At 41.1% G+C, this 13,414-nt stretch overlaps 1 protein-coding gene across 5 annotated transcripts in view; it reads right to left on the bottom strand.

Moving 5' to 3' along the window:
• c2cd3 (C2 domain containing 3 centriole elongation regulator) overlaps window positions 1-13,414 on the bottom strand; it is a 171,155-nt gene that overhangs the window by 54,202 nt on the left and 103,539 nt on the right. For all 5 annotated transcript variants that reach the window (XM_072577058.1, XM_072577056.1, XM_072577057.1 and 2 more), the window contains 3 exons: window positions 11,512-11,650; window positions 10,483-10,547; window positions 9,171-9,373 (listed from right to left, as the gene is read on the bottom strand). In XM_072577058.1, coding sequence (XP_072433159.1) covers window positions 9,171-9,373; window positions 10,483-10,547; window positions 11,512-11,650 — 407 coding nt within the window. The remainder of the gene's footprint in view (window positions 1-9,170; window positions 9,374-10,482; window positions 10,548-11,511; window positions 11,651-13,414) is intronic.

Here is a 13,414-nt window from a genome sequence, read left to right as displayed (position 1 = left end):
CGCCATATGCCTTCTTCACAGCACTATTTACCTGGGTGGCAACTTTCAGAGATCTGTGTACATGGACACCAAGATCCCTCTGCTCATCCACACTACCAAGTATCCGACCATTAGCCCAGTACCCCATCTTTTTGTTACTCATATTAAAGTGAATCACCTCACACTTACCCACATTGAACTCCATTTGCCACCTTTCTGCCCAGCTCTGCAGCTTATCTATATCCCGCTGTAACTTGACACATCCTTCCTCACTGTCAACAACTCCACCGACTTTCATATCATCCGCAAACTTGCTCACCCAACCTTCTAGACCCTCCTCCAGGTCATTTATAAAAATGACAAACAGCAATGGTCCCAAAACAGATCCTTGCGGAACACCGCTAGTAACTGCACTCCAAGATGAACCTTTGCCATCAACTACTACCCTCTGTCTTCTTCCAGCCAGCCAATTCCTAATCCAAACCTCCAACTCACCCACAATGCCATATCTCCATATTTTTTGCAGTAGCCTACCATGGGGAACCTTATCAAACGCCTTACTAAATCCATATACACCACTTCTACCGCTTTACCCTCGTCCACCTCCTTAGTCACCTTCTCAAAGAATTCAATAAGGTTTGTGAGGCACGACCTGCCCTTCACAAAACCATGCTGACTATCCTTGATCACATTATTCCTATCCAGATGTTCATAAATCCTATCCCTTACAATTCTCTCTCAGACTTTGTCCACAACAGAAGTGAGACTCACCGGCCTATAGTTACTAGGGTTATCCCTACTCCCCTTCTTGAACAAGGGAACCACATTTGCTATCCTCCAGTCTTCTGGCACTATACCTGTAGACAACGAGGACATAAAAATCAAGGCCAATGACTCTGCAATCTCCTCCCTTGCTTCCCAGAGAATCCTAGGATAAATGCCATCAGGCCCAGGGGACTTATCTATTTTCACCCTTTCCAGAATTTCCAACACCTCTTTCCTACATACCTCAAAGCCATCCATTCTAATTAATTGCGACTCAATATTCACATTGGCAACAATGTCTTATTCCTGAGTGAATACTGACAAAAAGTATTCATTCAGTGTCTCCCCAATCTCTTCGGCCTCCACACGCAACTTCCCACTACTATCCTTGACTGGACCTATTCCTACCCTAGTCATTCTTTTATTCCTGAGTTGTTGTCTGAGAGTGGCTGAATTCGACTGGGACAGCACTACTATTATAGGACAAGCCAAACAGAGAACAGCCAGGGAATTCCTAGAGGCATGGCACTCATCCACAGATTCAATCAATAAGCACATCGACCTGGACCTAATATACTGACCACTGCAGCGGACAGCTGGAACTGACAACCGGAAGCGGCAGATTCAAACCACTATAAATGCCGAAGGGAACATCACAGAAGCGCTTCACAGGAGGCTCCCAAGCACTGAGGATGTCACCTAGACAGGGGACGAAACGTCTGCAACACAAATTCCCAGCTCGGCGAACAGAACCACAACAACGAGCACCTGAGCTACAAATCTTCTCACAGACTTTGAATGGGCAAGAGTGTTGAATTCTAGAGTCAATGTGAGGATAACTGCCCTTGATATCAAGGCAGCATTTTAAAGAGTGTATCATCAAAGAGACCTAGCAAAACTTGAGTCTATGGGAAGGAAAGGAAGTACGCGGTGGTGGTTGAAGTCAAACCTAATTCAAAAGAAGATGGTTGCGGTTATTAGAGGTCAATCTTCCAAATGCGTGATTTCTACCATCTTGAAGGATAAAGGCAGTTGATGTATGGCACACCACAATGTGTAAGTTAAATTAGTTAAGGATTAAAGCTTTAGTCATATAGTCAGCAATAAGAAAAACTAGCAAAGCATGTGGGAGCTACAAATGCACAGAAAAATGAATAACAAGTGAGACATTGAGACTATCAAGGTCAGCAGAGGAGAAGTCATACTATCAGAGGCCTTGGCAAAAAGAACAGACAATGCCAATGAAAGATTGTGAGAAAATAAAGATTGAAGCATGGGAGCTTCTAAATATTTGCTATAATCTGTATTATAAATCTTGAAGGTGTTCTGTGACCCACCAGAATGAGCTTTAAACTTGACTGTAAGGCTTCCTTCCATACATGTGAATTAAATAAATGAACGTTGTCCAGTTTGCCTGAAGTCCTCTGGTTCTCAAGTTGATCCCCATTTCATCATGTGGGGAGGCATTGGCCTAGTGCCTTATTGCTGGACTATTAATCCCAGACCCTCAACAAATGTTCTGGGGACCAGAGTTGGAATCTTGCCATGGCAGATGGTGGAATTTGAATTCAATTAAAAACAAAATCAGGAATTAAAAATCTATTTAAAGAAATGAAATTAGATGGACCACCTGGCATTGACTTAGACACTGAAATAGAAATGGCACAAACAGCACTGTTGACCCTACAAAAGTCATCCATACTAACATCTGGGGCCAGGACCAAAATTGAGAGCTGTTTCTCAGACTAATCAAGCAACAGCCTGACATAATCGAGGTGCTGCATTTAGGAAAGCAAATCTAAAAAGGACTTATACACTTAATGGTAAGGTCCTAGGGAGTGTTGCTGAACAAACAAACTTTGGATTACAGTTTCATAGCCCCTTGATAGTGGAGTCGCAGGTAGATAGGATAGCGAAGAAGGCGTTTGGTATGCTTTCTTTTATTGGTATTGAGTACAGGAGTTGGAATGTCATGTTGTGGCTGTACAGGACATTGGTTAGGCCACTGTTGGAATATTGCATGCAATTCTGGTCTCCTTCCTATAGGAAGGATGTTGTGAAATTTGAAAGGGTTCAGAAAAGATTTACAAGGATTCACTACCACCTGATGAAGGAGCGACGCTCCGAAAGCTAGTGTGCTTTCAATTAAACTGGTTGGACTATAACCTGGTGTTGTGAGATTTTTAACTTTGTACAAGGATGTTGCCAGGGTTGGAGGATTTGAGTTATAGGGAAAGGCTGAACAGGCTGGGGCTGTTTTCCCTGGAGCGTCAAAGGTTGAGGGGTGACCTAATAGAGGTTTACAAAACCATGAGGGGCATGGATAGGATAAATAGACTGGGCATCCTTGAGGCATTGTGGACCATCAACAGCAGAATTGTACTCCACCACAATCTCTAACCTCATGGCCTGGCATATTCCCCACTCAACCTATACCATCAAGCCAGGAGATCAACCTGAGTTCAATGGAGAATATAGAAGAGCATGCTAGGTGTCGAACTAAACATAACTAAAAACCTGGTGAAGCTACCACACAGGACAACATGGTCCACAGCTTCAAAAATGTCAGTATTCAATGTGAGGGGAGAGTGACAACCCCTTGATATCAAGGTGGTATGCGACTGAGTGTGGCATCAAGGAGCCCTAGCAAAACTGGAATCAATAGGTATTGGGGGCAAACTTTCCACTGGTTGGAGTCATACCTGGCACATTGTAAGATGGTTACAGTTGTTGGATCTAAGTTCCAGGACACCTCTACAGGACTTCCTCAGAGAAGTGTTCTAGGCCCAAATATCATCAGTTGCTTCATTCACGACATCCCCTCCACCATAAGGTCAGAAGTGAGGACATTTAATGATGATTGCACCATGTTCAGCACCATGTGAGAATCCTCATGATATGAAGCAGTCCATGTTCAAATGCAAAGATCTGGACAATATTCACCCAGGTTTGGGCTGACAAGTGGCAAATAACATTTGCATTACAGAAATGGCAGGCCAATAAGTGACAAGCCAACCATTGCCCTTTGATATGCAATGGCATTACCATTACTGAATCCCATTCTATCAAGGTTTGGGTTACCATTAACCAGAAACTCAACAGTACTCGCCATATAAACACAGTGGCTACAAGAGCAGGTCAGAGCATCAGAATATTGTGGCAATAACTCAACCTCCTGACTGCTCAAAGCCTATTTACTATCTACAAGACACAAGGCACATAGGAATATAAGGACTGCACATGCTGGAGATCAGACTCAAAAAATGTGGCATTGGAAAAGCACAGCAGGCCATCCAGCATCTGAAGAGCAGGAGAGTTCATGTTTCATGCAAAATCCCTTCATCAGCAATGTGGGGCTGGCAGTGGGCGGGGAAATGGGGGCTGAGATAAATTAGCGGGTGGGGGGTGGGGAGAAAGATAGTTGGGAGGGTGATGGGTAGATGCAGGTGGGAACTGATGATTATAGGTTGGAGGGGACGGTGGAGTGGATAGATGGGAAGGCAGAAGGACAGATAGGACAGTTCAAGAGGGTGGTGCTGTCGCAAGAAGTATAAAACCTGTGCCTACATCTACCCCGCCCCTCAGCTCCATCCAAGGCCCCAAAGGATCCTTTCACATCTGGCAGAGATTTTACTGTACATCCAAACACCTCATCTGCTGTGTCCATTGCTCTCAATTTGGTCTCCTCTACACTGGGGAGACAGGACACCAACAAGCAGAATGTTTCAGGGAACATTTCTAGGACTGACACGCCAAACAACCCCACAACCCTGTGGTCAACCACTTCAACTGCTCCTCCCACTCCACCAAGGATATGCAAGTCCTAAGCCTTCTCCATTGCCAAATCCAAGCCACCTGACGACTGGAGGAAGAACCTCTTATCTTCCACCTTGTGACCCTCCAAACACATGGCATCAACGTTGACTTTACAAGTTTCCTGATCTCTGCTCCCCCAACTTCATCTCAGATCCAATCATCCAACTCTGCATCGCCCTCTTGAACTGTCCAACCAGTCCATCTTTGTTCCCACCTATCCAATCCACCCTCCCCTCCGACCTATCACCATCACCCCACTCTACCTATTGCTTTCCAAACTACCTTGCCCCCACACCCACCTTCCTATTTATCTCTCAGCTACGCCTCCTACCCCTCACATTCCTGTTGAAGGGCTTATGCCCGAATCATCGACTCTGCTGTGCTTTTCCAGCGCCACACTTTTCGATGCAAGTCAGAAGAATGATGGAATACTCCTTACTTGCCTGGATGAGTGCAACTCCCACAACATTCAAGAAGCTTGGTACCATTTAGGACAAAGCAGCCTACCTGCTAGACACCACATCCACAAGCACCCACTCCCTTCACCACTGATGCACAGTAATAGCAGTGTGTACCATCTACAAGAAGCACTGCAGAAATTCACCGAAGATCCTCAGACAGCATCTTCTAAATCCAAGACCACTTACACCTGGAATTCCATTAAAGACATGGGCAGCAGATACACTGAAACACCACCACCTGCAAATTCCCCTCCAAACCACTCACCATCCTGACTTGGAAATATATTGCCATTCCTTCTCTGTCACTCCCTCAGAGCATTGTGTATAACGCATAGCACATGGACTGCAACGATTCAAGAAGGAAGCTCATCATCACCTTCTCAAGGGCAATGAGGAACAGGCAATAATTGCTGGCCAGCCAGCAATGCCCACATCTCACATGTGAATAAAAAGAAACCTCGAAGAGCAATGGCAGTAGGTGCCAGGCATATCACAAATTGCAAATTTCCTTCAAGTCAGACACCATCCTGACTTGAAATGATATCATTGTTCTTTCATTGTCACTAGCTCAAAATCTTGAAACTCCCTTCACAACAGTACCATGGATTTTGCTACATCCCAGGGCTGCAGTAGTTCAAAATAGCAGGACATCACCACCTTCTGCAGGGCAATTAGTGATGTCAGGCGAAGGGACAGCACTTTGAAAGCTTGTGATTTCAAATAAATGGGTTGGACTATAACTTGGTGCCATGTGATTTTTGACCCTGTCCACGCCAGTCCAACACCAGCACCTCCACATCAAAAACCTCATAATTAGGAAAATGAATCTCAAAAGAATGGAGAAAAATGCCCTAACTAGGTGGCTATATTTCAAAAAGTGACATTAGCTGTAAGGCATCAATCATTTTACAGAGGAAAAACATAAATACTACTTCAATTCCTTTGGGAGAAAAAGTAGAAATGGGTCAGTCAGAATGTAAACCTTCCTCCCACATCTGGCTATAGAACCCATTAAAACAGCCTTTTGCAATGGAACAATTTTACCACAAACAATCAACTAGCTTTAACTTTTATACAGATCATGTACTGATGATTATTCAGAATACAGTAATTGTCAGAGCTGAGTTTTCAATTCCTTAGTGAATCACACAGGATAGCAGGACAAGATCTTTAAATTAGTTATTATTCAAAACCTGTCAAAACTAGATGGATCAAATACTGAACAAAAATAGAATGCTCATAAAACCTGAACACTGTTTAAGGCTATTTGCAACATTCTCAAACATATCTGACCCAGAGACAGAATTCTGGCCACATTCTATAAGACCATAAGACAAAAGGATAAGAGTAGGCTGTTTGGCCCCTCCAGCCTGCTCCACCAGTCAATAGGATCATGACTGATCCAAAATTCTTCAGGTTCACCTTTCTAATTTTTCCCCATAACCCTTGACTCCCCTACTGACCAAGACTCAGCCTTAAATATACACAAGGATTCTGCCCCCACCACAAGGAGTTCAAAAGACTCAATCCCGAGAGAGGAAGTTCCTTCTTATCAAAGTCTTAAATTGACACCCCTTTACTGGGGGCTTTGCCTTGTAATCCTAGCCTCTTCCATGAGGGGAGACATCTTCTCAGTGTTTATCCTGTCAAGCCTCTTCTCCCATTCTTTACCTGCCTGTTTTAACTGCTGTAACAACGCCCAATTTCACCCTCATCACATCTCAGCTGCCGCTGTACCCCTTGTGCATTGTTACTATTAGACATTTATTGTAATGCATTCCTGGCTCATCTCTTATAAAGAGTCGGCTGGACAAGCTGATTTGCAACGCACGTTCAAATCCTGCACAGGCCGAGGTTTTCAGGAAGGCCCCTTCTTCTCAACCTCTCGCCTTGTCGAAGGTGTGATATCAGGTTAAATTGCCAATTGTCACTCTCTCTAATGACAGAGCAGCACTATGGTTCTTGGGAACTATGGCAACAACTTCTACTACTATTGTCTTGCTTGCTACTCTTTATAAATGCAAAGCCATTTGCTCCTTGTGCCCTTACTCAGGCCAAGTCTTGTCCACCCATCACAGATGCTTGGTAACTAACATCATCTCCATTCTAGCAATGACTCAATTTTAATACTCTAACAATTGTTTGCTTATCTTCCAAGCATCTGCCCTTAAGCACGTGTACTCAAACATCTCTGCCCTCTGTAATATCCTTGATTTTAATTGATCCACCATTGGTGACTGTGCCATTCATTACATATAAAATCACAAGAGTTTTACAGCGTAGAAGGAGGCCATTTAGCCCATCATAGTTGTTCAAATGAGCACTTTTACCTGGTACCAATTTCCTGTTTCCCCAAAACCTTGCATATCATTTTTATCCAAACAGAGAACCAATGCCTTCTCGGCCCCAAGCCCTGAAATTTCCTCCACCTCTCTTTCTTTCTTTTGTGACAATCATTGAAACTTCTCTTTGGTCAAACGTTTAACCACTTTTAGTGTAATATCACCTTATGTGGCTCAGTCTCAAATTTTGATTTATAATGTCCCTGTGAAGTGCTTTGATTGTTTTATTACATTAAACGTGGTGCATAAACACAAGTTGCTGGATATGACTATGAGGATATCTCCAAAAGGTCTATGTCATTTAAGAATCTCAACAGTGACTCTTGAAAACAGAAATTCATTTTTAGCAGTTCAATTAAATATGTTTTTAAAAAATGTGGAGACTTGGCTGACAAAAGAAAATCAGTTGACTCTGCATCTGTGCTTTCAAAAAGCTTTGACCAAATACCACATCAAAGCCTGCTTAGCAAGGTTGTATTTTGTTAGACAGTTATTAGTTGGATGATTCCTGCTTTTGGATTTTTCTTTAGGGCAGCTGTCATGCTTGATGGCTAGCCAATAGAGAAAATTCACAGGAATCCGTATTAGTTTTGTTCTCTTCACTACTAATGTTAGGATGTGCAGCATACAGGAAAGAATTCAAATGGTACCCTGGCCTTCACAGCATGAGGATTTGAGTATAGGGAGGTCTTCTGCAATTATACAGGAGCTTAGTGAGATCACACCTTGAAAACTGTGTGCAGTTCTGGTTTCTTATTTGAGGAAGAATGTTCTTGTTGTAGCGGGCATGCAGCGAAAGTTTACCATGGGATAGCAGAACTGACATTTGAGGAGGAGTTTAATCGTTTAGGATTATATCTGCTGGAGTTAAGAATGAGCAGGGATCTCACAGAAACCTATAAAATTCCAACAGGCTGGATGCTGCAGTTAGGTTTCTGATTGGCCAAGGAGTCCAGAACTAGGGATGACAGTCTAAGGATATGGAGTAAACCACTTAGGACTGAGAGGAGGAGACATTTCTTCCTCAGAGAGCGGTAAGCGAAATAACTCTGCAGAGGCCAGTGTCCATCACCAAGTCACCCTTTATTTACATGTGGAGAGTCCTTGACACTGATCCAGCATTCCCATGAGCCAGCTCTGAGTGAACAGAACCTTTGACATGCTTCTCTATATCTATCAGCCAGGGTTCTCTTATTGACCTAGTTTAACAGCCCCAATCAGGGAACTCACATTCTATGATGCCTACCTGGCCGACCTTGTTACAACCACTACAGTAAGTTTGCGAAATTTACAATCACAGAAAGCAATCGAGGCCAGAATACTACACAATTTCAAGAAGCAGTTGAATATAGCATCTGGGGCTAAAGGGATGAAAGGATATTGGAAAAACAGTAAAAACAGGCAATTGGGTTGGATGATTCGTCATGATCATAATGAATGGCTAAGCAGGCTTGAAGGGCCAAATGGCCTACTCCTGCTCCAATTTTCTATGTCAGGTTAACTCAGGTGGCGGCATGCTTGCCTTAGAATCAGAATGTTATAGGTTTAAAGTCCCACTGCAGAGATTGACCTCTCAATGCAGTACTGAGAGATCACTACACTGTGGATGGTGCATCTTCTAATCCACCACACCCATCAGTTGACATAAATGATCCCATAGCTAATTCAAAGTGCTTGATATGCAGCATCTGTTGGACTGTTGTGTAGCCTCACAGTCATGAAGCTTAAAGAAAACAGAATTCTTAATCCATACCTTCAGAATCAAAGCATTTATTTGTGCCACAAAATCATTTCAAAAAGTACTTACAGAAACTGCTGGTAGTTTGTGTGTTTGGGTCCATCTTCTCCCTCTTAGGTGATGGATATTTTCCAAAGGAGTGATTGCTACTTTAAGTTGTCCTTGGCAGTGACCACTAAAGTCAGTGATATTGTACCAACCACATATGCATAGAAATCCAGATAATAAAGCAGAAAGATCTACAGATGCAAACCCTACAACCCGATCAATAGCTAGGACATAAAACAAAATATTTAATAGAACATGATAATGGAGTGATGTGATGACATGACTTTACTATTTACATTTTATCGCACTGTCACTGACCATAGAAAGAACTCTTTCTTCCTCATGATTCAAGGTGCATCACAAGCAAGTCATTTAACCTTAGGCTCTCCTTTTCTGTGAATCATTTATAAAGATACAGCTAGATAGTACCGACTTGCCAAATTGCTATTAGATAATATTAACTTGCCTTTAACCTCATCTTTATTTTAAAAATCTCACACACTAATAGCCACTTCCAAGGACTTTTAAGATTAACAGTGTTCTCACATTATATGAAATCTTAAAAATTATAAATTAAGTTCAACTTTTTTCTCCTTTCCGATTTATGTCCTTGAAATTCCACAGCTCCAGAAGCCATCAAGAATCTTTGCAAACTTTCAATCAGAATGGGACTATTTGTAGGCAAAATAGCCATTGAGAGCACACTACAGTGGAGCCCGACCATATTCTCACTTGACGCCCACATGTACTTTCCAGCAAGGGTCACTGTATAGTGATTAGTTATGACTGATTTGCTCCTGCATGAGTTGAGATATGTTCACGGTCAAGAGTACCATTTCAGTGCACCACTCAGCTGAGATCAGCTATAATCAACAGAGAATAACTATGGTTTTCTGACTTGGAATGACTGGAAATGAAATCTCTCATTGTTGTTTGGCTATGCTGTTTCCCAATTTGGCACAAGTTTTTTTAAGCTACTTTCTTTTATTTGTTTATTAAATGAATCATTTTTCATTTTCCCATTTTCTTTCCAGTTTACGATCAGATTATCATCTAAAATTTGCTTTAGAATGCTTGTATACATGTGATTCATTTAAGGTAATTATGTGTAGCATTCTACATCGACTCAGTTTTACAACATATATTAGAGTTCAGCCTGTTCTGATTATGTACATTAAAGATTGAAAATAAATATTAATTTATTTATTAGTTTCTATTCTGCACCATGCCTATTTTTTGCATTCTGTGGATACATTTTGTAGATTAAGTTTTAAAGAAATGGAATCTTAACATAAACAAATAAGCAGAATAAATTACGTTTTATAGTAGTTACCTGCTTTATGCCACACTTTAAAAACCAGAGTTTGCTGTGGATCCAGTAACAATTCTTTGGCCAGCCTGCAGTTGCACAAATAAAAGCCACTTTAAACATTAAAATTAGTTAACAATATTTAGTTGAAAGAAATTCTTGCACATGCAGAACTGAATGTCAGACAAGCAGTGTGATAAATCAAAAGCAATGGTAGGATCAAGAAAGATGGTGGTGAGGTAGAACTGGATGCTTTAAGTGCACATATGACATTTGATGTAACTTTGGATGACTTTGCCAAGAGACAGCCTGTAAGAGATGAGGGGGCTTAAGAATGGATTCTTGAGGCAACACTGATGGAGGATGAAGAGAAGCCATTTCTGACAATTCTCTGCGAACAACTGGATAGCTAGAAATGGAATGCTGAAAGTGTTATATAAATGACTTCATGTCTCAGCAGCTTCAGCTGAACACTACAAAACAACCAGAAAAATCTCAGTCCCACTGAAATTGTTTAAAGATGGATCATAAGGAAAAACAAAATCTAGCCCTATTGAAAGTACGCAAAGATTCTGAAGGCATTTAAAAGGCAGACCTTGAAAGATCTTCTCCCCTGCCTAGGGAATTTAGATCATAATAGCAGTCTCAGGATAAGGAGCAAATTATTTAGGACTAGAACGAAGAGAAGTTTCTTCAAAGTGTTGTAAAATATTGGAAAATTGCATCCCTGTGAATTGTAGCTGGCCCACTGTTGAACATATATAAGGCAGAGACATTCTTTTTTTCTCCAAGAGAATCGAGTCACGGGGGAGCAGGAAGGAAGTGGAGTTGAGTCTAAAGATCAGTCATGATTGTACTGAATGGCAGGGTAAGCTTAATGGGTTGTGTAATGTCTAATTTTTCTATTTCTTATATTCTTATTGAACCAGGTTTTATTTTCAAGTAAAAAACCTGGTGACACAACACAAGACTAGTCAATTTATTTTGGATCATTTTCACAACTGCTAGTTACCTCATTTCTCTTAAAATCTGATGTTACATTTCAATACATACCTTGTTTGCTGTTGATGGTCCCAAACAGGGCTGTTTGTATTTTCTACCAGATTGGTTGTAATAGGAGTGGGACTGACTGGTGTAGTGTATGACACATAGCAACTGGGTTTGACACCAGTTTGCTCTGTCAAAGGACAACCTTTTAAAAAAAAGCCATAATAATAAAGGTTACACAAGAACAGATAAAATGAAACTGAACAAATTACAGTTTTATAGAATTAAATACCAATATTGAAACGTGAAAACACAAATTTGTACTTAATTCTTTATCAAACAGCTACCAATGAAGCAAACAAAAACATAAATTGCTGGTAACATCTGCAGAAAGAAAACAAACAATGTTGAATTCAGTGCCCTTCTTCAGAACAGTGAGACCATTCCCAGTATTGCATGCAGTTTTAGTCTCATTATTGAGAAACGATGTTCTGGCTGAGGAGGGTTTACCACACTGATTCATGTGATGGCAGGACTGATGTATGAAGAGAAACTAGATCAGTTAAGACTATATTCATTGGAGATTATTTAGAAAAATGAGGGGGATCTCATAGAAACCTATAAAATTCTAACAGGACTACACAAGGTAAACATATATTCCTGATGACTGAGGAGTCTAGAACCAGGAGTCACAGTTTAAGGATCTGGGGTCAGTCATTTAGGACTGAGAATCAGGAAAAATTTCTTCACTCAGAGTTGTGAGCTTCTAGAATTATCTGCCTCAGAAAACAGTTAAAGCCAAATTATTGATTTTTTTGAGAGAAAGACTTAGATATACTTCTTTGGGTCAAATGGATCAAATGTTATAGGAAGCAAGCATGAACAGGGTGTAGATCTGCCATGATCATATTGAATGGTGGAACCAGTTCAAACGGCTGAGTGGCCTATTCCTGTTCCTATTTTCTGTTTCTATGTTTCACATTGCAGTGAAAATCTGCATCTCAAATGAACAACAGGGTTTTTTTTGGAGACCAAATTCTGGATTTCAAACGCTGTACTCTTTAGTTATGCTTCCTTAAAAATGCACCACAACACTGCAAATAGACTCTGACACGTGAGCAATGTGTAACCAAAATCAAGTTTCTAGTTTTTATGCTCTCGATGAGTCACATGGGTTCCACCCAAAACCAAACTAAAAGGAGATTTTTCACGGAGATTCATAGCTCCAATCAAGAATTTGTTCTGCGAATTATGGATGAAGGCAACAATTTGGCCGATCTTAATTCCACCATGCAGAAAGATTCTAGACTTTCCTTCTAACATCCATCACCCATCCCCTACGTGCCATTGCAGCCTCCAATAGCTTCCATCACAATTCCGTCACTCCATGAACTTTTCACATACAGGAAACTAACTTACTAATCACTCAAATATCATCTTTTACTCTTTTGAACCAGGGGTCTGTTTGTCTAACTGCTAATTTTTACTAATTTTACACAGCAGGTCAACATCATTGGATAAGCCAGGATTTGTTGCTCAAGTCAAAATGCCTTTGCGGTGGTTGCTAATTGCCTTCTGCAATCACTGCTGTTGATGCTTTGTCAGTGCTGTTAGGAACGGATTTCCAGAAATTTTTGTTTTATTTATTACAGGATGTGGACATCACTGGCTAGGCTAGCATTTATTGCCTGTCTCTTAATTGTTAAAAGTCAACCACATTACTCTGGATCTGGAATCACATGTAGGCCTGGCCAGGTAAGAATGGCAGCTTCCTGCCCTATAAGACATTAGCGAATCAGGTTGAGTTTTCTTGACAATTCATAACAGTTTCATGGTCACCATTCGACTCTTAATTCAGATTTTTCTTTACTTGAATTTAAATTCCACCATGTGCCACAGTAGGATTCAAATCCAGGTCCCGAGAATATTACCAGAGTCTCTAGATTAATAGTCTAGCAATAATACCACT

The sequence above is a fragment of the Chiloscyllium punctatum genome, chromosome 9, assembly GCF_047496795.1.
Source record: "Chiloscyllium punctatum isolate Juve2018m chromosome 9, sChiPun1.3, whole genome shotgun sequence".
Taxonomy (NCBI): Eukaryota; Metazoa; Chordata; class Chondrichthyes; order Orectolobiformes; family Hemiscylliidae; genus Chiloscyllium; species Chiloscyllium punctatum.
This window is presented reverse-complemented; position numbering and strand designations above follow the sequence as displayed.